The sequence below is a fragment of the Labrus bergylta genome, chromosome 11, assembly GCF_963930695.1.
Source record: "Labrus bergylta chromosome 11, fLabBer1.1, whole genome shotgun sequence".
In the NCBI taxonomy this organism is placed as follows: Eukaryota; Metazoa; Chordata; class Actinopteri; order Labriformes; family Labridae; genus Labrus; species Labrus bergylta.
The window spans coordinates 22,413,029-22,438,623 of NC_089205.1; the positions used below are offsets into that span (position 1 = coordinate 22,413,029).

Consider the following 25,595-nt stretch of genomic DNA (forward strand, 5'->3'; position numbering starts at 1 on the left):
TATATTAATATCAGCAAGGATAGGTTATATAACATATCTATTGTGTAGCATAACACTACAAAACAATCATCTTCAAACTGGTTTCTAGCAAGCAGTACTTTATTTTAGTGGCTGAATGCTAAAAGCTATGTTAGCTGTTGTGTGAGCGTATGTGTTTTAAATACTATGCGCATCTGTTTGCCTGATGAATATCTAGTATCGAAACATTGCCAATAAATGTATGTTATCAAGTTAAAGACGGTAGGCCTACACAGGAAATTACTTGAAAGTTTTTTTGAAACTTGAATCTTGCTTGTTGTTTGTCAGTTGGATTTTCTCTATCCATTGTCTTTTCAATGAAAGGAAAACATTTTGTGAGATACACTAAATGTAGCCTATATAACTTAACATTGAGCTGTGCAACATTAAACAGAGATTCAGCCTTCCACCCTGAGCGTGACGCCACTGTTTGAATTTGGTCAGTTGTCATGCTATAATGGTATTCAGCTCTGAAATGCCAAGCTACAAATATATTGCTGACTTTTACGAGAGCAGCGTGAGCAGCAGAACAATCGGGAGTCACCCACAGCTTGTGACTCAGTGAGAGGCCAGCCGAGGTAGTGGCACTAATCAGCACTAATGAAGACTGGCAGTGGAGCCGCACGCCGTAAAAACCCAAAATGAACCCTTCAAATTAATTTGCTAATTGGAAATCTGGATTGAGACAAGGTCTGTGTTATTATATTGAACAGTCTTTTTGTAGCTTCACTTTGAAAACACTGCAAGTGAAACACAACTATTGATGATCTTAAGTAGCATACATTTGGTCATTGTTCCACTGCATTTATTTTAACTTTTGAATTATGTTACCACATCATTGTGTGCGCTTACTCACTCTAACAGTCTTTTCACTAATGCTGGAAACAGATTTTTCAACACTCAGAACACACAGCATATTTGAAGGATAAAAGTGAATTAGCAGAGAAACAGTCTCACACCACATGAAGGCACTATTGGACATATTACCACCAGATGTCTGACACCATGGCTTTGGTTTCCCCCCCTCTGTAGCCCCCTCAAACACATGAATGTAACAAAAATGTTGTTGGTGTCTCGTATGATTTACAGTGATATGGTTTGACTTCAATAAAACATGAACATTCAGCGCTATATTTTTCCCCTCTCAACTTTCAAGGACAAATAACACCTTGCTTTAAAGTAAGAATGCTCTCACTTTTTGAAAAAAAGTGTCAAAGCTTAACACAAACAGATGGTAATATAATACACTTCACTGTAGCACATCAGTGCATAACCTCGCTGTGATCCAGAAAGTCACCTGCCACTAATAAATCTGGCTGATTTCGTGAGCTGAAGGGGCGGCAGAGGGGAGGCCTTGACAGGAGGTGTGGAGAGTTGCACTTTGTCTTTTGTTGCATTTCTTGACTTTTTTTTCGGGATTTACGATCTGCTTCTCACAGCCTCTGGCCCTGGCATTCCCATGTGTCATGTGACACCCCGGCTTTGTAGCTAGCAAAACTCATCACGTCTGAGAACATCGTTGCAGGGTGTATTTGGCATAAGTAGTTCTTGAAAAAATCATTACTGTTTTATGATTTCTTGAGGTTCATATGTGCAGTTGTTTTTAATTCAGAAGTTAATGATTCAAGAGTGTGAGAATCAGAGGAAATTTTTTGTTTGCCAATAAAAAAAAATGATTAGCTGTATAAAACAATAAGTTAATAGCAAATACTGAAGTAGATGGAACTGCACCTTAAATAATTGCTGCTATTTGGAGTTAACTAAAATGAAATAAAAAGACTTAAATGGTCGTTTCTATATAAATGAAGGGGCGTGGATACATTCATTTCCATACACACTGATATATGACTCATTCCACTGTCTGTTATGCAGAAAAACAACGTCAACACTTTACAATCAGTATCTTTCATTGGTGATTATCATTATGAAAGGTACATAAAGTAGAAGTTTAATAAATGTGCTGACTGATATATATCCTTGAGAATTTTTTGTGTAAATCTCTTTGACAAGATTTTGTACTGAAATGAGTTAGGGCGAATGCGTAATGAAATATTATGAATTGCTTTATAGCCTATAATTATGTCGTCATCAGAACACCCCCTGGCAGGATATCAGGTGCAAACAAGCTTTGATTTGATGGGCTGACAGTTGGATGGATTGCAGGGCAGGATGTTGTTTTAAGGGTAGATTCGAGGTCATTTTGTCAGACGTACACAGAAATACTCACTCGTTCTATTATCTTTAAAGAGATGGTTGGATTGATAACTTCTTCCAACATCCTTTAAACATTTTCAAAATGTCACTTGAGTGCTTTGCAGCTTGTTCTGTGACTTCCGTGAGGAAACATGTATGGCTTAACCTGTCAGGGAGCAGACAGGGCGTTCTCATGCTGTAAATCTCGATCCTTCCTTCATCCTGAAGAATTCAGAGTCAAAGCTCGCCTTAGGTGATACACGCTTACATTTCCTTTAACTTTAACCTCTCTTTTACTCTACAATATAATGAATTTAATTCTGCACAAGTTAACACATCATTTGTCTTAGTTTTTTAGCACAATGATTCTGTCCTTCTCATGCTAAAATCTTACTTCTCACAACAAAGGAGATCATGAATGGTCTATTCTCATATGACTCACTCACAAACTTCTCTTACATTCCTTTCCTGTGATTCAACCGATGTAAGACAAACTGATCCTTGGGTTTTCTGGACTCAAAATGATACAACAAATTGTGTGTGACCATTTGACACATTTGAGAAGTGTATGAGTATTCCCTATCCAGTGTCACAGAGAGGAGAAATCAAAGCCCACGCCACGGGCTAGCTGTCATTTCATCCTCAGTCCCAGCTGTAAACCACTATAAGTTAGAACAACAAAAGAAAGAGTGATGCTTGTCATGTTAGCCTGCAGATTTAGACCGTCTTTACAGTCCCCTTGAGGTCTCACCAACTGTTTTTCACTTCTAAGGACATATTGCAAAGAGAACTGAGATCATTCTACCGCCTCTGCTACCTAAGCTGCCAGTATTGATCTGTCTGTCTGCAGAGATTGTTAGCCTTCTTTTTAAGAGTGCTGAAAAAACTGGCTGCACGCCGGCAATGTTCTCACCACACATCTTCTCAGGGCCTCGTTTCCAGCTCCTCTAATCACCACGAGACATATTGAGAGCTTCAGTTGGTTTATCTGCACCCTCTCATTGGGCTGTGAATAGTTAGTGAGCGCTCCAGTGAATTAGCATACACATGTTTCTCTCTGACAAGCACCAATGCGTGGTGGAATGAGTTTGTGTGTGTGTGTGTGTGTTTGTTTGTAGACTGAGCGAGGGAGAGGCTGCGTGAGGGAGATAGAGCCTGCTGTTTTTTCAATTTGCCTGACTTTAGATCAGATGGAGACTAAACTGTGACACAGGCAATCACAGAAAAATGAAGAGAATCATTAGCTTGAAGTCATTACTAAACTGCTGTGTGCAAAGTAGATGTCTGCGTGTTCCTAATCAGCAAGCAGGGCAAACATATGGAGCACTATCAATAAGTTTATAATTTAGTAGCAGATTACCTCCTTAAATAGGGATGTAAGGGAATCCTTCATATGGACCTGAAACCTGTATTAACATGTCATATCTATACTTTAAGCTCTTGAATGTTATTGTCAGATTTTCTGCAGGACTCATCTTAAATATCTCAACAATGATTGGGCACACTGAAATGATTTATGAAAACTGATCTGTATGTATTGGCCCTTGTGTTCTTGGTCCACTTGATTGTAATGGTTGAAAGCTGGTTGTGTCAGACTCTGTATGTAAACGTGTAAGTCCGACTAGGAAAAGCACTCAGTCGAATTTCTCAGAGTTGAGCTAACACAACTAGATAATACGGTTGGAGGTCTTTCATGCATACACCTCAATCGGCACCAAACTGGTCTAGGCGTTCGATGCATGCTCCACAGTACCCATGCTGGGCTTTGACCCTGCAGTCGAACAGCATAGATATGTCGAGGAAAGCCGGTGTTGTCGTCTGCCTTCATATATCACCATAAGCATTGAGGATGACGTGCATCTAATTTGTACCAAAAGTAAAGTGTAGAGTATGCATAAAATGTACAGAGCTGCCTATGTTATTACTGATCGAAATATAACCAGTTTGCTGCTTGCTAACTGTTGTTTGTTGATTCTTTGGTATTTATGATGTAGTAGATCATCTGGACAAAAGGTCTAAAAGTAACTATAGCTGAGGGGGGTCATTTTGCCTCATACCGCAGCTGAGTCCGACATACTTCTGTCGATTCTTCCCAGGGGCTTGTGTACTGGGACAGTAGTCCAATTAAATGGGCAAATGGAGCTAAAACTGCGGTTTTGTTGTGCATGTATGTTAGCTTAAAGCTGAACTCAAGTCTCACAGAGTTGCTAGTATGATACACAAATCTTGTTTTGTTGACTATCCAGCTAATACATGTTTAAAGGTACATTTTGTAGTAAAAAAAAAAGGGGGGGGAGGGGTTTAAACAAATTGAAGTTGCATTTAATTTACATTGAAACGAGTTGAAGCTGCAGCTGTTACATGTCTGCAGCTCATTTTCTTTATGCAATGAAAAAAAAACCATTTGAATAATAAAAATATAGAGATGAATCTAAAGAGCATGAAGCATTAATTGCTTGTCAGTGGTGCTATTCAGCACACATTGCCAAACCGAGGAGCATTCAGTGTTTGCACATTTGTTTTGACCATAACACAGCTTGAGAGAAGAAAGAGATTATTAGGTGTGCCTGGTGTGAACTGAGAGCCGGGTGTCATCACATCAAAGGCTGTGGAGGTTAGACATCACTGCTGGATGTTTTCCTCTCTGACGATGTCTAATTAAAAACTTTTCAGAATTCCCCTCGGCTCACACTTTAATGACACAAACAGCCCCGAGGGATTTTAACAGAAACTTTGTCAGCCACGGAGGGCACAGGTGCACTTGGGATAATAAACAACGATTAAGCTATTCTTTTAATACAATTGATATGATGTTTCTACAAGCTCGCAAGAACAGCTACAGTTCACATAAAACAACAATAATAAAATAAAGGAGTCCAGGAGTCAGGCTCAAGTGATTTGCTTATGAAACCAGCTCTAATGGAATTCATTTTAGTATGAAAGTGTGATTTTCCCAATCTGGATAATAAGTCAGTGAAGCCGCTTCACAAAAAGTTGTTTGGAGGAATGATAGCAAAAGGCATGAAGCTGTGTTTCCATTAACATGTTGATGGAAGTTTCAAAACTGATACAGATCATGGATGCAGCTCGAGAGCGCCCTCCTTCTCCCTTTAGATGTTCTGCTTGTTGGTGTTGAGAGCACATCTTCCAAACAGTATGAAATTGATCTCAAATTTCTAAGTTTAGATTTTCTTTTGTTCATAGTTATTCTTGTCTGATTTATTGAATCAAAAAGCAAGGTAAGGTAGCATCCTTGTAGTTTGTCTTTTTTGTGCCTCAGCCTCGATATGAGCTCTGTATTATCGTCTCCAATGACCTCTGAACTCATTTGCAATTGTTATATGCATTAAGTGTCTCTTTTACAAGACTTTTTTTTAAAACTCTTTGGATCTCTGTTTTTCTCTTTGTAATATGGTTAGTGCCAAGGGAGGAGATATTTTCAAATGGAGGGCAACAGAAAAAACATCTTTAATCTCTTTATTCAGTCAAATCACTCGCAAAAGCAAATGAATCTCATTGCTTTGGAGTGGAGTGAAGCATACAGTACTTTCGAAGAAGCAGGGTTTTATATTGAGAAGTCATAGAAGGTCACTCGTCTGCCGGCTGTCGTGGCAAAGCTGTTGACAAGCTGCGTATGAGTCGTGACCATGAGCTGCAGACTTCAGATTAGCCTGATACATAACAAGCATTCAGAGGCTGTTCACCTTGGCTACAACACTTGAAATCCTTAGAGGACCTCGTTTTCCTCACCTACAGAAAGAGACGCGACTTAGCTTCTCTTTTCTCCTGTTCCTTTTTCCTCAATCTGCCTCACTCTGGTCAGAAAAAAAATACTTCAGGGCCATCAGACATGCTGGCTTTTGCCAGTTTTGAGGATGCTTGTCTCGAGTCGGAGCAAGCTGAGACTCCTCTTAGGCTTTGAACTTACTTGACATGGGTGTTGTGAAACAAAGCTGAGATAAAACAGTTTTAATAAGCATCTTATGTAACGTAAAGGTGTGAGGAATTAGATCTGTGGGAAATGAAAGCCCCTTCCTTTTAATTTTGCATCTTCCCTGGGTAAAGGGGCCCAGCAGCAGCTGTGATGCTAACAGTGCTAGCGGCTAACACACTGAGAGTCTGCAGAAGTTTGGTGAAGTGACCATGCAGTATTAAACACCCTTCAAGCCAATCAGCTCTATTTGTCCTGGAACTGTCTCTCTGTTTTTCTTCCTGTGGTTTGGGTTTGCTGATGCCCTCAAAGCAAATCCATCAGTAAGCGAATTGGCACATGTTTCATTCCTTGACATTAGCAGTTTTATTTATTTAACCACAATCAGCCACTCATGCGTTAACAGATGAGTCACATTCCAGCTTTGAAGAGTGACGTGCATGTATTTACTGTGGGTTTTGTAACCAACGAAACATTGGAAGAGATAAAACACACACACACAAACACAACCCCAGTGTGACTGTCAACAGTGAACTCCCGTGTGCATCCGTTCAGTGACGAGGTGGTGAACCTGATCTCAATCTGTTTGTCATTGCACTGATTCTTCGTCCAGCTGGAGCAACGTGCAGAAAAACTGTGACTGTTATCGACATTTAAGAGTTGTGTGGAAAATATCTGCAAAATCAGGCAGCGAACATTAGTTTTTTTTCCACTCATTTACAAATATGTCCATAGTTTTCAAGAATCTAAGGCCTTATTATAGTGTACAAAAAGGGTCCGTCTCTATGTTGTAATGTGTTTATCAAAAGATAAATCAAAGTATATAAATTCTCTACGAATCAAGATATAGATCCTTAAAAAGAGGACATGAATAGGACTGTTTTATTGCCAGCCTGAGCAGGGCTTGGCAGTGTGACCCTTAACATATAGAGTAATAATCATAAACACAGTTTTCCCTCCTAAGTGATTTATAGTATGGTGGGCTATGACTCTAGCCTGGAGTTAAAGCTATCAATTAGCTATTAATATACTTTACAGTGGATGTGGTGGCAGACCTTCATACATGATGAAATGTTAAAAACCAGTCGGTCAGCAGAGCTCATGCCAAATGTGCACGTGTGTATTAAGTATGTGTCATCTACTCCACTTTCTCACGACAGCTGCAGCACAACTCAGACTGTTTTTTTGTTATTTCCAAATTGCATACCCAGCGGGTTCTGTGTCTACAAACTATTGCTATCAAACTCATTATTCTTTTTCTGAAAAATCCAACAACTTGTGACTTATCTCAGTGTTTGTAATTGTTTAAAATATGTTACCTTTTTTCATACTTATTCATTATATGTTATTACAGTTAATCTGGAAATTCATTATTTCACTTATTTTCAGTTATAAACGTAAAAAAATGGATTCATCTCTAATGTGTAGTCAACAATAAGATTCAGTAAGAGGTGAGTTAGCTTATCATAAAGACCAGAAGCAGGAGGTTATGGTTAGCATGGCTCCATGTGAGGCTAATAAAGTCAGACAAATATATATCCTGTATGTCTTTCATCTGGGTATCTGCTGGTCTCTCTCTGTCTGAAAGATGTCACTCCTGAGGTCTTGTTGGGCCATTCATTGCAAAACATTTCAGCATTGAAATGTTGAATCTGTCTTTGTAATAAGATACTGTAAGCTCATTGGTTGTTGACTTCAGCTACAAATTAAAACCGTCTAATTCTCTCTAATTCCCAGAAGTCAGACTATTCCTCAAAAGACTTATGTGAGGACATAGTAGTTGGAAATCATCCCATAAATGTAAAGTTATGGGTCGTGTGATGTCTTTTGGGGATTATTTTGTTTTATTTTCAAATCAACGCTAGGGTTTCTTGAGTTGCAATATTATAATTTTTTATCTTCCATCAAATAATATGACATTTATCTCAAATGTGTAAGTCTAGATTTTCTTCTTGCTCATAGTTAAGTCTCAGACAAAACCTGCTCCTTCACTCTGACTTTGTCCTTCTCTTTCCCTCTGCTGCAGTGAGAGCTCACTGTGACTGTATTATCTGGAGGCCTGATTAAAACTCCATTAGTGATGCAGAAAACAAAGAAAGTGTAATCAAAATGTAAATTAGTGTAATGGAGCTGTGGAAACAGATGAAGCGCACAGACCGCCTTCTGCTGAGAATGACTTTTTGGAAAGACTGTGCTGGTTGTGTTCTTTTGTGTGCCGCCAGTTATGGTGAAGAATGCCGAATATGCGGGTCCAAAATGATGAAGATACTCTCATGATTGTGTTATAGGTTATTATATTAACAAGAAAAGACCAGATGTAAATGTTCAACCTCCATAATGAATGGAACAAGGAAAGGAAACCTCTTGGCTTTTCTGCACAATTATCATTCTTCTTGCCTGTTCACATTTCTCTATTTCATCAGACAAAAAGTAAGCAGATGTTAGGGTAGAAAACAATTTAATGATTGAATTTGCTCGAGGTTTTGCTACAGGCATGTCAGGCTGTGTGGAGGAACTTGTCCTACAGCAAACAATCATTCAGTCCTGATAACAAGTCCTAGTACCTGACTCCCCCTCTCATCATTTTAAGGCCATCCATCACTTCTACAGGCTGCCGGGGCTGGAGCGCTTCTGCCAATACTTGACAAGATAACAATGAAACAACAGCTTCAGCTCCTGCATCCTCGTCTATTAAGAGCTCCCAGCGTTTGTCACAATAAACAAGCTCGACAACAGGAGCGATCAGTCAGACATCAGGTTTATTGTCATGTCAGCTGGATGTACAGGGAGTTAAGTGCTGATTGGGTCAACACAGTGACAAAGTTGTAAACTGGAACTCAAGTTTTTGCCAGTTAAAGTAGACCTGAAAAGGCAGTGCTATGCAAGTTACTTTTAAGATGTAGTAAACTAAGCGACCAGCTTAATATTAAGTTAATCTTCACTACACTGGAGATATAGCCCAGAGAAATGTAGCAAGCTGTTCAACTGCTTCTTCTAGTAGTCACTGGCCGTCACTATCCAAATGTAAGTTACAGTAAAGAAATGGAGCCAGCTTGTGTCTTTGAGGAGGACTCCTGGGCAGGACTTCTATCAGAGGCCCAGGAAGACTGACCAAAGAGGGGGCAGGCCGGCTTTTGCATAATTTAGTAAGCAGTCAGTTATCTGCACATGTGACCCATTAATTAGCCTAGAGGGATTCTTGGGCTGGGTGCAGTGTTGGGGGTAACATCGGGGCCAGTGGGACAACATTGAGGTCCTGACTTTGTTTCCTCAGACCCAAGGGGGAGCTGGGTGCGACACCCGTTAAATGTTAAGTTGTCTCTAATTGGACTGTAGACCACCCGAGGAATCAGACAGAAAGAACACAAGAGACTTGAGGGCTGCCATTGGTTCAGAACACAACATCGTTTTTGCAAACTGCAAAACCAAAAGAGCTTTTTTTCTCTTCACATTGTGTAGTACTTTAGAAAGCTCAGACCCAGCAGATCTTTTTTTTTTTTTTTTTTTTTTAGAACACTTGAGGGCATGTACAGGCTTTGTCCACAGGGGTCGCCAAAATCCACTCAACAGAGCACACTATCTGCTTTTGATCAGTGTAGCTGAAAGAGTTGTCACTGAGAAATGCCAATAGTAAGTTAGTGAATTAAAAAGCTCCAGTACAAGTATTATAATGGATCACCAAAGGGCAATTTAAGGTATTTCAGATAATGAAGAAGTTGAATATTGATGCTTGAAGAAAATATTTCTACTTCATAGGCTTACTAACAATCTTAAGTTTTTTATTTTTTATTAAAAGTATACTTTAGGATGTACAAGGTTTTAATTAGACGGACAAATTGGACTTGTATTTTCAAAGCCAAGAAGGAACCTTCATTCCCTCTTTGTAGGGTTTATAATGACATATTTATTTCAAGCCAAGAAGTCCAACTATCAAATACTGGAAGAGATCACACATCTTTTGTATCTGATCTGCCTTTTGCATAGCTCTTGATTGAACGATGTTTACTTTTTGCAAGAACAAACACAGACGCCTCCTCATTCTCGGAAAAGATTTATTTTTTTGTTTTTTCTTAAACTTGTTCCAGCCTGAAATTGTCAGCGCCAGTGCCACAATACTTTCCGTGTGTGAAGCAGAAGCTGCCTTTGTGTTTAATTTGTCTGGTTGAACAGATTAAAAACACAAAATAACACAGCCACATCTTCCTGGTGTCAGCCTGTAAGTGTCAGACAGTACTTCACTCTCTGCTTGATGTTTCGTTTCTTCAAGTCAAGCATGTTTTCATCTTGTGTGTTATGTGTATCATCTCGCTCCATTCATGTGCATGAAAGAGTAACCTACGTGGTTATTTGTGTATGACTCAGACTCCCTGCTCCTCTGAGTTGTCAGTCTGAAGCTGCTGTTTGGATAAACAAAAGTGCATGATGATAGGTTGTGCCTAGCATGAGGGCCTTCAACTGTCACATAAATTGCAACACTATACACGGGCAGCAGGGGGGAAATGATCACAATGTTTTCAATGTCATTTCTGTGTCGAAGTCTGTTGAAAAGTGTGTTTTGGGGTGGAAAAGTCTTGCATTTATTTTTTTTCTGTCAGTTCTTTAAGAGTGGGAGGGGTTGATCAAATGAGTGGTCGCCCTCGTCTTCACACTCCAGTGATCTAAAGTACCCACCAATGAGCGATTCCGTCTGCCCGTCTGCTATTTATCAGAAGTGATGCCAGATCCCATTGAGGAAACGGATACTTCCGACAGACTGCCGCTCAGTTAGCTTAAAGGGGTTGGACGCCCTTTGATTAAGATTCCTCTTACCTCCCCGGCGCAAATTAACCCCCTGTCAGAGGGCCACAAAGAGAACAAGCACGACTGGGTCTGATTTATTCCACACAGAGCCATCATGAGGGCACAGTTGGCCTCCCTTCTCCCCCCATAAGCCATGCACAACCAAGCTCTCTTGGCCTCTCTCCCCCCCCCCCCCCATTCGGTCCCGCCCTCACACCTCCTGTCGCGCACACTCAACCTGTCACTCCAAAAGACGACATGCACAAAAAGATGGGCCCAAATCAAAAGGAGCTGATTAGCAATTAATGGTGCATCACTATATTTGCATCAGGACCGTGTGCGTGTGCATGCAGAGTGGCGGTGTCAATCATGCACAGTGTCCCCGGCCACTCCCTCCTCTGTCCGGCCCATGTGCTCCCTTAGGGGTGCAGCCACTTATGGCTATTGATACGGGAGAGATAATTCTGTTTAACACCCACACACAAAACATTCAGCCCCAACACAGGACAAGAGAACAACCTCCTGCTGTGAGAAAAGCTAGAAACATCATTCTGATGGATTTTAACCCAACAAATGGTTGACACGTTTATGAGATCTTAATGTTGTTTCCAGCAGACTCACTCGGATTATAAACAACTCTCGGGATTGTTGTTGCAATGTGGGAGTTTGGATTCTGCACTCAGGGACAGACCCTCAAAGGATGGAGCTCGGCACTTCTTTGTGTGTTTGCTCTATGCGTGTGTCAGCGAGGCAGAGGGCTGCAGGTTCCGACCGTGGGTGGGAGGGAAAGTGGACAGAATGCGTCCAGGTTCTCAGTCCCTGTGGTATTATTGTTGACAGAGACTGGAGTCGCACAGGAAGGAGCCAGCGAAGGGGCAACAACAGCTCCTACCAGCGAACACGAGGATGACAACTCTCTGGGCTACACAGGTACTGCTGCCTCATTTCCCATGATTCTTAGTTTGTGTCTGCATACATACATAACCTGAGGTAATATATCAAGTTGATTCTACATGAGATGAGCCTGGGTTACTTGGTATAAAATATCAAACTTCTTGCAATGACACAGAATACCCATTCATACTGTATAAAGTATGTTGTCTATCCAACACACGGTCATGTTTAAACCTCTAAATACGGAGGTTTGGTCTTTTGCCCTAAGCTTCAAAATATGTCAATCAAGATACCACTGGAGTGTCAATTTGGTACATGCTGAGTTTAGACAGAGATAGACAACCTCAGGTTAGGCACCCAAAATGAAGCAGTCAATGTAGCTACAATAGATACACAATATCCAGTTCTATTCTTAAAATAAAGCTTCCTTATGGAAAAGACCATGCGCTTGAATGAGTAATGCTTGTATATAAAGTAACCTTCGTCATGACTGCCTTGAGGGCAATGGCAAATGAAGAAAAAGACACCAAGAATACACTTGATGAAACATTTATGTACAAAAACACGAATCAAATTGCAAAAAGGATGGGATGTGGTGCGTGGAAAGTGTATTGTGCATGTGTTGGATGGAAAAGGAGGATAAAGAAACCTGACCAGGCTCATGCAGAGCGTCTCGCTGAAAGGACTAAGATGGCACCTTTCACCTGTACCTGCAACACAAGAGAAAAGAAGGCACAACCAAACAGGCCAGAGACTGTGACACCTTTAATTGAACATATAAGACGTAACTAATTCATGTGAATTAATGGAACTTTTTGATCCCCAGTCTCCCAGTGAAAGTGTGGTATTTTCTAAGTCATCTGTTCGCTCTATACTAAGCAGCTTACTTGGACACAACATGGAGGAGTATCTAAAGTGTCATATTTTGACCTGTTGGGCAACCAAGACCAAGTTAAGGTGACCAAGTCAACCTAAATGGGGCTTGGGAGTTGGATTATACCAACCAGGATAATAAACACAATACGAGTAAATTACAGTCTGAAGCAGAAATCTGTTTTGTAGTATGAATTCTTCAAACTGAATAAGAATAGTCTGAGTTTTAAGAGTTGAAAAGGAAGTGCACTGGAATACTCCAAGTAAATCAGTGCAAGCAGTCAATATCTCCGCAGGCCTCTGACAGGAAGAGGAATAGGTTGGGGGTCCTCACATGTGGGAAGGACTAACTTCATGAGCACACACACAGGATACTGCGAGAGAAGTTGTGATTACGTATGTGTTTTGGTTTGGATTATTTGGGCTTTATGTGAGGGGGGGAAAAGTGTTCTCAGTGGGTCATCCCTGCAGGACACATACCTCCCAAGGTGTAAATAACTGGACCCCACACAGCTTCTTGGGGAACAAAAGCCCAAATGAACTGCCAAAGCTGTTGTGAGTGTCATCGCTGTGTTTTATACCATGACAGCTCTGGATTTTATTTGCTTGGAATACTTTAATTAACCAACAAAATCATGCAGTTATAATTGGCATCACACTGTGCTTTTTAGCTGTGTTGCCAACACATTTCAACATTTTAACTGCAAACAGCTATTAGTGCAGAAATCTCTCCATGTAGACTTAGCATATAGGGATCTCATTTAGTCGAAGATAAGCTTGTGTGGAATAGAGGTTTAAAGAGAGAAATCATGTCATATCTGCCTCACTGAGTCTGAGTTCATTTTAAGGATGATAAATACCTTGGTTGGACAGTGCCAGAGTTCATCTTTAATCTGGCCATTTAATCCCATCTGTGCATGGAAATGAAAGAAATTGATCTGGCCCAGTCAGTGGATTGGAAATGAGACTAATGTGTCCTAATACCTCAGTCTGCCGCTGATAGGGCAAAGTGGGCGTCTGCCAAAGACTCCATTTTCAGGGTGCGTGACTCGCTGGATGAAGATAATCTTGACAGCTGCCACTTTGAGCTCAGGTGAAGGAGGGAGTGCACCTTCAAGCGTTACACTGCAGGATCCTTTAGGGTGCCAGCTTGGGTTTAATTGTCATGTGATCTAAGTGAACTTCTTGGAGAAAGAGGTTCATTGATTTCAGAGTAAGTTTCACTCCTTATCTGATCACATTCCTACACATGACATTGAGGCAGAATGGTTTTATGACCTGTTGTCTTTCAGTGTGTCTAAAACTGTAATCTGAGCCTTTTTTTTTTTTATAAGGAACCACATGCTGACTTGACGTTCCCAGCACATTTAAAGGGTTTTTTATTGGTCCCCCCAGACACAGACTCTCAGCCAGCTCTGAATTGTTTTCCGATATCAAAGAGTTTTGCAAAGAACTTCACATTTATAATAAATAAGACTGACCTGTGTGAAGGCAGAGGATTTAGAGAGGCGTCTACTAAAACTCTCGCTCTTTGTCGGCCGAGACACACACACACACACACACACACACACACACACACACACACACACAAGAAGGAGAAGGCTCTTTGGTTCTTCTGCCTGGACATGAAAGGAAGAGTGTGACTTCAGACGGAACATCATGCCTCATATCCCGCCTCTCTGCTGACAGCTACCGTTGTGTTCATCCCAGATCACAAAGGAAGGCGACCTCGGAGAGCTGCTGTATTTTTGAGGTTATGGAAATAAAAATAGGGAGGAAATTGAAGGTTGTCGCTTTGTAGCCATTGATTGGCTGCAGAAGAGAGGGGTACAGAGTACTGCAATATTGAATTCTATTCTTCACTCACAGCATTTAACCCTGAATGTCTACAAAGAAAATCCCCTCACTGTTCTGACTGAGGTACAGAGAGGTCATGGGAAAACAAAGTCAAGTCTTTTGGAGAGCTGAAGAGTCTGGGTGGTTAATGTTTTGGTACAATTGGAAAGATTAGGAGGATGGCATTGAAATTATCAATCGAAATTCACACAATACAATGAGGGCTCTTGAAGCACATTTCTATTGTGAACATGTGAAAGCTGCATACCATGGTGGCTGATATGCTGCTGAAAGGACTATGCCACAGAAACAGTTATCATGCATACTTTCATTGAAAATAAGGGTTCTTCTTCTTCCTGTAACATTTTAAATCTAATATATATATATATATATATATATATATATGTAGAGTGATATTCTCTGAAAGACTTAAAAAAAGGTCAGTTAGACCTCTAACACAAACTGTGACAGGGACTGTGACTCAGTTCTGCCAGCTGACACACTGTCACATGACACATTTTCACTAAGGCACATATTAGCCATTCCTCTAATGTACAGTCTTGAAAAAAAAATTAAGGGACCACTGCAAAAATATGCTTTTCTCCGATGCCATCATATGTTTGTTTTTTCCTATAGATTTAAAAAAGGAGGAGTTCAGAAATGAATGTTTGAAATTCTCCAAATTTTCCTTTAATTAGAAATTCTACATTTATGTACTGTGTTTTTTTCCAAGTGTCAACCCATGTACTGTACACCTCATTGTTCTTCATGAGGAACTGATTTGGTGATCACCTGATAAGCCATCCAACAAAGCATGCTGCTTGAATTTGTGTTTCAAAGTTGGCATAGCCCAACAGCCATGTGTAAGACTGCTGGAGAACAAGCCAAGACACAGGAAAGCTGTATCTGAAAATCAGAGTGGTTCCTCCAAATATGACTTTCTGAACTCTTCCTAAGTGAACACATTGGGATAGTGTAGTTTAAAGATGAGTATGAACTTGTTTTCATTGCATTTTTTTCGGTCTGAAAAAAACTTTTGTGATGTTATCTAGTCATCATTTTCTGAAAATAAAAGACCCAAAGGACAATATTTTAATATTAATTGAATCATGTCAATTGTTTGCAGAAATGTTTCCAGAAAAAAATCTGAGTATAAGTTTACCTAATATTCTTGCGGTAGAGTTTACATAGTCAATATTTTAGAATACATCTTAAAGGAAGCTGCTAGCAACATGTTTACAAATCTTTGAAGAAAGCATCACAGAGCTTTTATGAAGTTATTACTAATGAGTTATTTATCTCTTGTACCTTCTGTTATAATTTCATTACCTCAACTCCTGTACTCTAATGACGTCTGCTCATCATGTCATTATCTTCAGATCAACTTAACGTTTGGAGAGCTTTGCACATTGACTCACTGACAAGAAGACATCAGCGAACATCTCTGCCAACGCCTGCTCACATGCAATGAAGCAGCAAGGCTTGTAAAAAAGTACAATCAGCAGGACATGCTACTACAAGCTGTTGCACACAGTCACAACACTTTCATTATTTTGCAGAACAATAATAAATCAAGAGCTTTACCGAGGTAATCACTGCAAATAAAACACCTCTTTCTTGTACATAGACACTCCTCCAGCCATGACACATGCATTCAATTCAGGTGACGCAAACTGTTTTAAGAAGAACAAGTTGTTGTTCACAGCAATATAAAAAATAAACCTGAACATATTGGCCTTTAAATCGAGCATGTCTTGCTTTAATATTATCCCCATATTGGTACAGCTTATAAGGTGCCTGTTTTCCTCTTCCTACTATGGAGGTTGAGTGCTCTGTGTGTGGAAACATGGCCCTGACAGTTTTACCATGAGAGAGATGGAGAGTTCTCCTCTCTATTCGTCCTCTGCTTTCATTACCGGGCTGCTGCTGCTGCTGCTCTGGCCTTGAGAGTTCCCAGCCTGAAAACCAATTTCCTTGACAGTGTCGCCCCCCTCATATATTACCCAAGAGTCAGCACGGCGTCAGTGTGGCACATAGCCATGACACTCACTTATGTTCATCAGTGTTAGTGCTATTGTAATCATGATACGGGAAACTAAGAGGGAGCTACACGCTAGGCTAGCCGAGCTCTCATATTACTCCCAGTAGAGCAGCAGCGCTCGTTTGCTAGCAGTGCAACAAAAGAGAAAGATCCCGAGCCATGCCTGGAGGAGTGATTCACATGAGATATAATTAGTTCTAACCATGCACTAATGTCCTACACGCAGTTAAGGTTTTTTTTCTGTTCACAATTCAATCTAATTTCTTCCCCCTTGTCTGCAAAGCTTAGCTTAGCGCCATCCCAGGAAATGGGTCTAATAGTCATTCTCGTCTGATGGAAAGTGGAGTAATGTGGTCAAGAGCCACTGAAGTGTGTTTGTTTGTGTGTGTGTGTGTGTGAGAGAAAGATGGGGGGATGGGGGGGGGGGGGGTTAGACGCCAGTTAGCTCAACTGTACAGAGGACCTAAGCGCCAAGACTGCAAGAGGAGAATTAAATTAGGAATATTCAGAATCACGTTCCTTGTGTCCCAGTGATAATTGGGGAGTAGATTGGGTATAGGGTTTGCTTGAGTGCTAATAATCAGCTGCTCCTGCCCCGTCAGAAAGGTTTCATCTCTTAGTGAAAGGATAACAAGTGTTGTCTTATGATGTAAATGGGTCACATTCTTCAGCATCTCAAAAAGGGAGGGGAGTGAATTCTTTAGCTCCTCTGACTTAACAGGAGTAAGTGGTTCAAATAACTGCTGTAACATTGACTTTGGATTCCAATTTTCAAATAATTTGCAGTGTAGTCTTTAGCCTCTCTTTTTCCAACTTTCTTTACATCACTGTGCAATTCAGAAAAAACAGCAACGGAAAACAAAAACGAGTGTTTCAGGCACTTACCGTGTGTTACTGAGGAAATATTTCAAATATGAATATTGGTAATTGGTAATACTAATGCTTTTAAAAAAAATAAAAATAACTGATCTTCTCTTCTCTTAAACACGTTTCAAACCTAATGAAACCTGATGACTCATCCTACTCTTTTTTTCGACCAATTAAAAAGCTTTGTCGCAGCTAACGATCCAATCAAAGCCCTGCCTTCTTTCTTGTGATTGGTTCTATCCCGTTTGAGTTGGATCCACGTTACAACATGGCACTTAGATACTCAAACACATGAGTATCATATTGAATAAGAAAGCATGGCACAGTGGGAGCTCCACATACACACACACACACACACACAGCGCTGCGCTCCCCTGATGGCTACGCTGATACGGTCTTGCCCCTGTAATGCCTCTGTTACTACCTGCCAAAGACTGTACAGAAAATGGATTACTCCGTTCCCCCCAATTACCCCTCCGTGACATTCAGATTGAATGCGAAACATCACAGGGGTTTACATATGGAGCCTTAAAACGGCAGTCTGAATAAGGCTATAGTAGCATCAAGTGAAACGGATAGTCTGCCAGACCTTATTGGGATGCATAGTCTTGAAGTGAAAGGGCTTTGACATGATGGTTACCCTGTTGAATCAGCCAGAGACATACAGCACAGGAGGAGTGTTATATTATGATCATCAAAGTCTGAAATGCTATTAGTTCTTATTATAATTAAAATCTTGATTAGAATTCACTGATAATATATTGCCGTTACTAGTTACTCTTCCAAAACACTGTAAAAAGTTGTATTCTTTCATTTCCAGAGCCCCCTTAGCCTTTAGATCAATTAGCAATCTTTACGAGCAAACACATAAAGAGTGATCCTCCTCCTCTCTGACAGCACGTCTACTCCTCCCAGCAGAAATTACTCTAATGACTGTGCTGACTGACGACTTGATGGTCTGTAAAACTATTGCTGGGTTTTATTAGCGCTGATATGATTCATCCATGGCCAATATTAGGCCTGTTTCTCTGAGCCTCAGTGTGAGACTGGGTGGTGTGACTGTGTCTCAGCAGGGCTCAGCGTCTGGGAGGGAGGGAGGAGAATAACGGGATGGGTGGGTGGGGGGCCGGGGGCCGTGCTGTAAATCTGAGCAGCACCTGCTCCCTGGACTCTGGCGCGTGGTGTGAGGTCAGCAGCGCCAGATATCCCATCGATCATATTTATTACATTCATCACAGCGGCAGTTTGTTTTGGCAGCTGATCGCACCAGAGACAGACAGAGAGAGAGAGAGAGAGAGAGAAAGAAAGAATAGGCTTTTTATTCGAGGGGCGGGGAGGGATTCTTTTAGTCTGAGCACTGTCTTTGCATTTTTCTCTACTCAGGGTCTTCAGAGAGAGATCATTCACCGATGTTGGCTCTCAGAAGTTCCCATTAAAACCACAAACTACTGCAGAATGATACTCTGGAAAGTTTGTGGGAGAAATAACTTTGAGAAAGACAAATATTACTGTCCTATCAATTCTCAGCTCCTTGACAGTTTGGTTTTACGGTCGCAGTTTGTCTAGAATGTAGAAAGTGTTTGTGTTTTTCTAATTTGATTGATTTCTTTTGAATAATATTAAAGAACAAATGTAGAAAACACATTTCTTAACGAGGTATATTTATGTCATCCACTAACTCTCCCAAACGTATTCAAGATTATTCAGCCACAGTAGTGAGGTTGAATGGCAATGTTTGGTCCCTCTGTTAGTTAGACAGTGCAGGATTTGGTTGACACTTCATCTCTCAACAACTCTTGGTTGGATTGTTGAAATTTTGTACAGATATTAATGGCCCACACCAGCAGACGTTGTTGATCTTCTGACTTTTCCTCAAGTGGCTCTTTGAGTTTGACTTTGGGGTTTTAAGTGTTTCAACAACGATTAAACACTTTGAACTTTGGAACAAACATGTTTCCCCCTCCCAGGATAAACTCTGTTTCTCAGACAGTGCCATTATTGGGTTAAATTTCCAAAGCCAGGCATACACTTTGTGAATTTAGGCTGATGTAGACCCGTTTTTTGAGTCGTACCACTTCGGGGCTTTTTTCCCTGATTTACCTGCAAAAACTGACAGACAGCATCTGAAAATCAACTTTTCAACAGTAGGCATGTCTGTTTAATCTTTTTTCTTTCCCTCCAAACATGAAATATTTGTTATGATTTAGCTGCTAGAAGATTATGTTTATTGGTGATACAGATCGTGTGTGAGAGAGTGAGCACACTTTTGCCGTTTGAGACAACTGGAATCAACCTCCGTCTGTGGGAGTCTTCTATTGCCGATTGTGAATGCTCCCCCGATTTAACTCGTACAATGTGAGCTGTCAGGTTGGGCCCGACAATCGGGTCGTACAGTGAGCGCACATCGTGAGGTTTGGTTGTATGCGTAATGGACTCAGTCACACAGTTTGCTATTCATTTGTGTTCACATCTACCGCGGAACCTACTCGAGTACACATGAATCATGCCCCCTCTTCAAGTGGACAAACTGAGCTACTGATACATCTGTCATGGTCTTATTCTAAAGTTAGACATTTGTTCTTGTATGGATTCCAGAAGCTGAACGTTTTTACTTATTTGCAATGACAAAGAGTCAGCTGTGTAGTTGAACACTGGTGACATTGTCCTGAATGTCATTCAGTTTCTTTAACTGAACACTAATTGAGCTGTTTCATCCGTCACTGTCACATCTTTATCATCTTTATCTTGAGAAGATATTTGAATAGAAAGACTTCAATGAACTCTTTTCAAAATGCCTAACAGCTAAAGCTCACATTTGTAATGCAGTTACAACAAAATGAACAAGATTATATCAGGAAATTGACGTTTATGTTTCCTCTTAAACAATGCCCAGATTGTTGCTGTGATTGAGCTCTGCTCTCTGTCGGGATCTCGTCTTGTATCTTGCTGGCATGCGATTGGCTTTGCTCCAGCAGCGATAAGAACAATAGAATCTCTTGGCTCAGTTACTCTGAGGCCCACTGTCAGTCATTAAAGCGCTCCTGTCTCTAAACCAATTAAGCCAATTAAGCATCAGACACAATGCTGCTTGTTTCGGCCATTATGCATTTTATATGAGCGAAGGAGTGACGTGCAGGTCACCAAACAAGCTGCATAGGAAGAAAAAGGAGCAATTCAAGGACAGCCAGAGACACTGAAATATCCTCTATTTTCCAGTATTCGTTTTCATGTTACGCTGGTGCAGTCTTGAAAAAGAAAAAGTTTGATACTGTTGTGCAGATTGTAAGGCTGAATACTTGTTGCTAACATAATAAACTTCACATCTTTCCCCATTGAGCATAAGCAACTAATAAACATTTCTCCGACAACAGAAGTGGCAAACATTCACGCTAACTTCCTGGACGTCTGCTGCAGCAAATATTCCTACATGTGACTGTATTTTGAAGTCGCTGCCAGGGGGTTATGTGATAGCCGGGTTATTTTAATCAGCCTCCACAGGCCATGTCGAGGCTGACGCTAAACAGATGCTAATGTGAGGCCCATTAAAAGACACGGGGAAGAAAAGAGGGGATTCAGTGTGTGCAGGCAAGCAGAAAAGCAACAGCCTGTTTATCGCCTCATCCTGCTTTGTGCTCCGAAACCTCGCCGCGGCATCCTGTGAAGCTCCCCCTCGTTCTTTCTGCCTCACATTTCTTGCAGTAACGTCATGCATGGGGGCATTCCTTGAACAGAAACAGATTTGTTTGGTTCTCTGTCCTTTTCTTCTCTGGAACCCTGTCCTTTTTTTTTTTTTTTTTTCACGTCTGAAAACTGAACAGAGAGGGTACAGTGAGAAGAAGACTGCTTCACTCTTCTATTTATGTTTTGTTACACTCTTTTACTTCTTTCTTGCTTTGTCCATGTCTCTGCTCTCTGGCAATCGCTCAATAAAATAGTGACAGGAGACATTTAAAGCCTTGTCTGCTTTTTTTAAAGGAAGTTTTGGCTCCTCTCAGGTTCGTCCGAGTGGGTAAACTGTATTTATTCTGGGAAGAAGCCCAGATTTTTACATTCTTGGGCTCTTATATCGGACTATAGGGCCAGATATTGTCCACAGTGGACAGGCAGAGGGAAACTGACCGAGAATCACTGAGGTCTCTACTTTTAGATGATCCAGAAATATGACAGGACTGCACTTAGTGCTTCACTTTCAGTCTGTGCTGACATGTGTCAAGGTCTAAATGTGGGTGCTTTTTGTCCGACTAACAAGCTTGGATTCAAATTTAAATTTATCTTTTGACTCTGAGGACATATTTCCACATTTTGATGATTTGCATTCTGAGGGGATTGTACAAAAAGCAAAGAAAATCTTAGAATTGTGTTTGTAGCATGAAAAAAATACTACCAGTCACATAGAGGGCAGCACTCTGGCTTATAAAAGTGGTATGAACCAGATTTTTTTTTTATTAAACTGCAAACAAAAAGAGTGAAAGTTTACTGAACTAACAAAATCGTGAAGCAGATATTTTAAATAAAAAAATGGAAACTTGGAAAGTCAAAAATACAAAAGAGGAGGAAGTAAATTTTAAACTGCTCGTTTGTTGCATGGAGGCATCGGTCACTTTGATGCATCCCATGAATATCTAACTAAAAACTGATTTACTTTCATGTCACAGTGACCGGCAAATGTACTGCTTATGTTAAAATTGCATGGTCACATTGCGTCATTTTGGTGTTTTCATCGCCTGCCACAAACGTCTTTGTTGGCATTGACCTTCTCTGTCATATCATCGTGCAAAATATAACATTTAGTGATCTGGTCTGAACTCACCTTTTGACTACAGCCCAAATGTATCATCCCCAGTCATGTTTTTTTTCACACTGTTTGACATAGTTTAGATTAAAGCAAGCATTATTATCATTATTTATCAAATATACATGTGTTGCTGATATGCAGTAATAATCAAAACAGAATGTCATTTACAAAAAATAAGGAAGATTTTACATGAAGTCTCAGCCGTTACCTTTGGCATAATGTTTCCACAGTAACTTAGCAACCAATCAGAAAATATTTGTTGCCTCTATTAGCAGACACAGTAACACCAATATGATCCAACCTCCTCATGACTTCAGGTCATTTCTCCTCTCCGCCCTCACATCACTTCCCATCTCCTCATCCCTTCCTCTCAGTCTTTTCTCGGTCCCACGTTAGCAATCTGTCATCCCACCTGAAAATCATCTCATCCTCCGGGGGGCCGTGACAGGGCAGGGAGAGGTCTCCTGTTTGTACGCCCACTGCATGACAGGGCAGTGTTCATTTCACATGATATATATCCTATCCTGCAGACTCCGAGGCGACCACACACACCCATCATGCAACAGTTACTTTTTACAGGAAGTTTTAAAGAACAAGAGATTTCCATGTGTTGCAAGAGAATGAAGAAACGCTGGCTCAGGTTAATAACTGCATTTCCATATGGTTAAAAGTCTCAATTCTAAACCTAGATTCTTTGTGTCTTTTTGAGGTTTTAAAAGTTGAATTAGTAACATTTCAAAATGGATATAGCAAAAATCAAATATACCCCAAGTGAATATTTATTGTGGAGCAATGGTTTTCTAAAAAGACAGTGAAGTCAAACTCTCTAGGTTTGTTTTTTTCAGCTCTGTGTTCACATGGACGCATCCTTGAGTTTGTTTATGTGTCACTCAGAGGCTCAAACATGTTTCATTAGTTTTTGTTCCTCATGGACCCTCCCTCTTCAGCAGTGAGCCCTACCACCACCACATGGGGGAAGCAGGACAGCACAGCCCAGTCAGGGACGCTGTTTCGTGGGGCATAATAACAAAGTGTCATCGCAAGAGTACAACTGAAGGAGAATAAACAGACTTCCCAAATCAAAGAAGAGTTCCTCCAGTCTATAAAACAAGCAGATAACAACTGAGTCATCTTTGAGATGCATATGGAAACTTGAAATTGATTGCAGAATCTTGTTTTCAGATGTTTATCAGCACTTGTCTGCCTCTCTCTGACTCACAGATACTTGTTGGTTAAACAGGACGGGAGGGGCAGGTGAAGTGTGGAGGCAGGAGGGGAGGGGTGAGCTGAGTATCGAAGAACTTGTGCCAATGAGAGTATTTGTTGTTGTCTGGAAATGAAATTTGCATGTTGCATAGTAAGACTTCAAATGATGGTGATTTCTGCACAAATCTGTTTCTAAGCATAAAACAGGCCTTAGAGTCTTGCCCTTTAAATCAGAGGGCATTGCACTCCCGCAGGTTCAAAAACTCATCCTCGACTGTGTTTCTGATTCACTAGTAGCTGGCCGTGTAACTTTCAAACCGATTATAGCCCCAAAACCACAGGCAGGCAGGACAAAGTTACCCTGCAGCTATTCCCTGATTGTTTTGGAATATTCAAGAAGAGCTCCACCAAACGTTGTCCTCTCCCGCATGTTTTTAGTGTTTATCTCTTCAAAACACCTTGGAGACCCAGTGCCCAAATACCAACTCACAAAGACTACACATTTGAAATGCTGTCTTGTAAAAAAAAAAAAAAAAAGAAAAGTAGCTCAACAGATATAAAAATAAAAGGATGGCTTCTCAAGGGCAGGGCGTGGATGATAAAAGGCTGGAGTGAATGTGAGGCAAGTGAAGTATGCTAACCATCCAGCTGGAGTGCCTGTGAAGGGAGCTCAGAAATACTGTACCTGCAACTACCACATTCTAGGCAAGGTGACTCCGACTACTTTGACAAGTTTGTGTTTACTTGCAAACAAATTCAGAAGGGAAAACTTCAGCCTGTGGAGTGTGAAATCCAAAAATGCATCACTGTTTTTTTCTGAGGATGGAAAAGTGCAGTTTTCTGTCCATTGGAGAAAAAGGTTTTGTAGCCTCTCCATGGGGAGTATCTTTTCTTTTGGGGGGGAAAGGTTTTGTTTTATGCCATCTTGTTTGGTGCACTGGGGAGACAGGAATGAAAGCCCTTAAATAGACTTAGTCAGGGAAAAAAAAAAGAGAATGTGCTCCTTTGCTTTCCCCCCCGTCTGTGTGTCACCCCGTCACCTCTATGCTGAGGGGGCCTGAGTTCTGTGAGGAGTCCAACATGTCTGAAAGGAGAGACTCAGCATGACGGCTACAGGATCCCCCGTCCTGCTGCATGCATAGAAACATCATAAGAGAAGCCGGATGGTTCACAAACTCCTTTTGAATATTAAAAGGAGAATTATCAAGTTTAAAAAAAGGCCGGGAAGATGAGAGACAGACTCTCCATTGAGCGGCGAGATGGAGCGAGGAGTGAACCTCACCATGCACATTGTTTACAGAGTTGCCCTCATTAAGATCCCATCATGCTCTGGGGGGAAACATTGTCGCTGGATTTAGGAGAGTGGCCAAGACTGCAGGGGTTTATGTATTTGGCAGAACTCACGGGAAGCTGCATGAAGGATACTTGGTGGGAAGTGCGCCGATGTTTGCAGTTTCTTACCATTTTTCGAGGGGATCTTCTGGTTGGGATGTAATTCTTTTCAAATTTTCAAGGAGTAAGAATCTGCAGCAGCTGAACTAGCAAGTTTTTATGAGACTTAAAGGCCCATCTTCCGGCCACGCACAGCAGGCACCATGCAGGTTTTGAATTTGCTGGTGGTGCTGTTTGCCATGCTGGTCATGCTGGGAGTTCCTAAAGACCACCATAAGAGTCCACACGGGTCCCATCGCGTCACAGGGTCACAGAAGTCTCACTGGTGCAAACGGCTGCCTATCAATTTTGGACTTCACCAAAACCGCCAAACTCTGAGGCAATCCCACAACAAACAGCACAAATGTAACCCCGGCTTTTACAGTGAGTACACAAAGTGTTACATTACACATCTATCATCTGAAATATCATGACTCATCAAATCTTTGGCGTTGTTTGGTTTCTCTTCATCAGTTGTTAAAAGCCTCGGGGAGCTCTGCTATCCTGGATGGGGTTCTGCACCTTGTATTTCCTTGGAAGCTGTTTTGTGTGAAAACGATTTGGCTCTAGTGTTAAAAGCTCTCCGCTGTCTCTGCCGCCATCACAGCCTTGACAATGTGTCATTTTTTATGCCTCAGCCGGTCTGATCAAGGTTGCAAGGGGCGGGGAGAGAGAAGGGACAGAGAGCCTCCCTGTTCATGGAGCTCAGGTGTCATAACTTGTTCTTAGTG

At 41.1% G+C, this 25,595-nt stretch overlaps 1 protein-coding gene across 5 annotated transcripts in view; it reads left to right on the top strand.

Moving 5' to 3' along the window:
* robo1 (roundabout, axon guidance receptor, homolog 1 (Drosophila)) overlaps positions 1 to 25,595 on the top strand; it is a 226,089-nt gene that overhangs the window by 68,481 nt on the left and 132,013 nt on the right. For 4 of the 5 annotated variants that reach the window (XM_065960089.1, XM_065960085.1, XM_065960087.1 and 1 more), the window contains one exon: positions 11,762 to 11,851. The exons of the other annotated variant lie outside the window; for it this stretch is intronic. In XM_065960089.1, the coding sequence (XP_065816161.1) occupies positions 11,762 to 11,851 (90 nt within the window). The remainder of the gene's footprint in view (positions 1 to 11,761; positions 11,852 to 25,595) is intronic. 5 annotated transcript variants of the gene reach the window in all.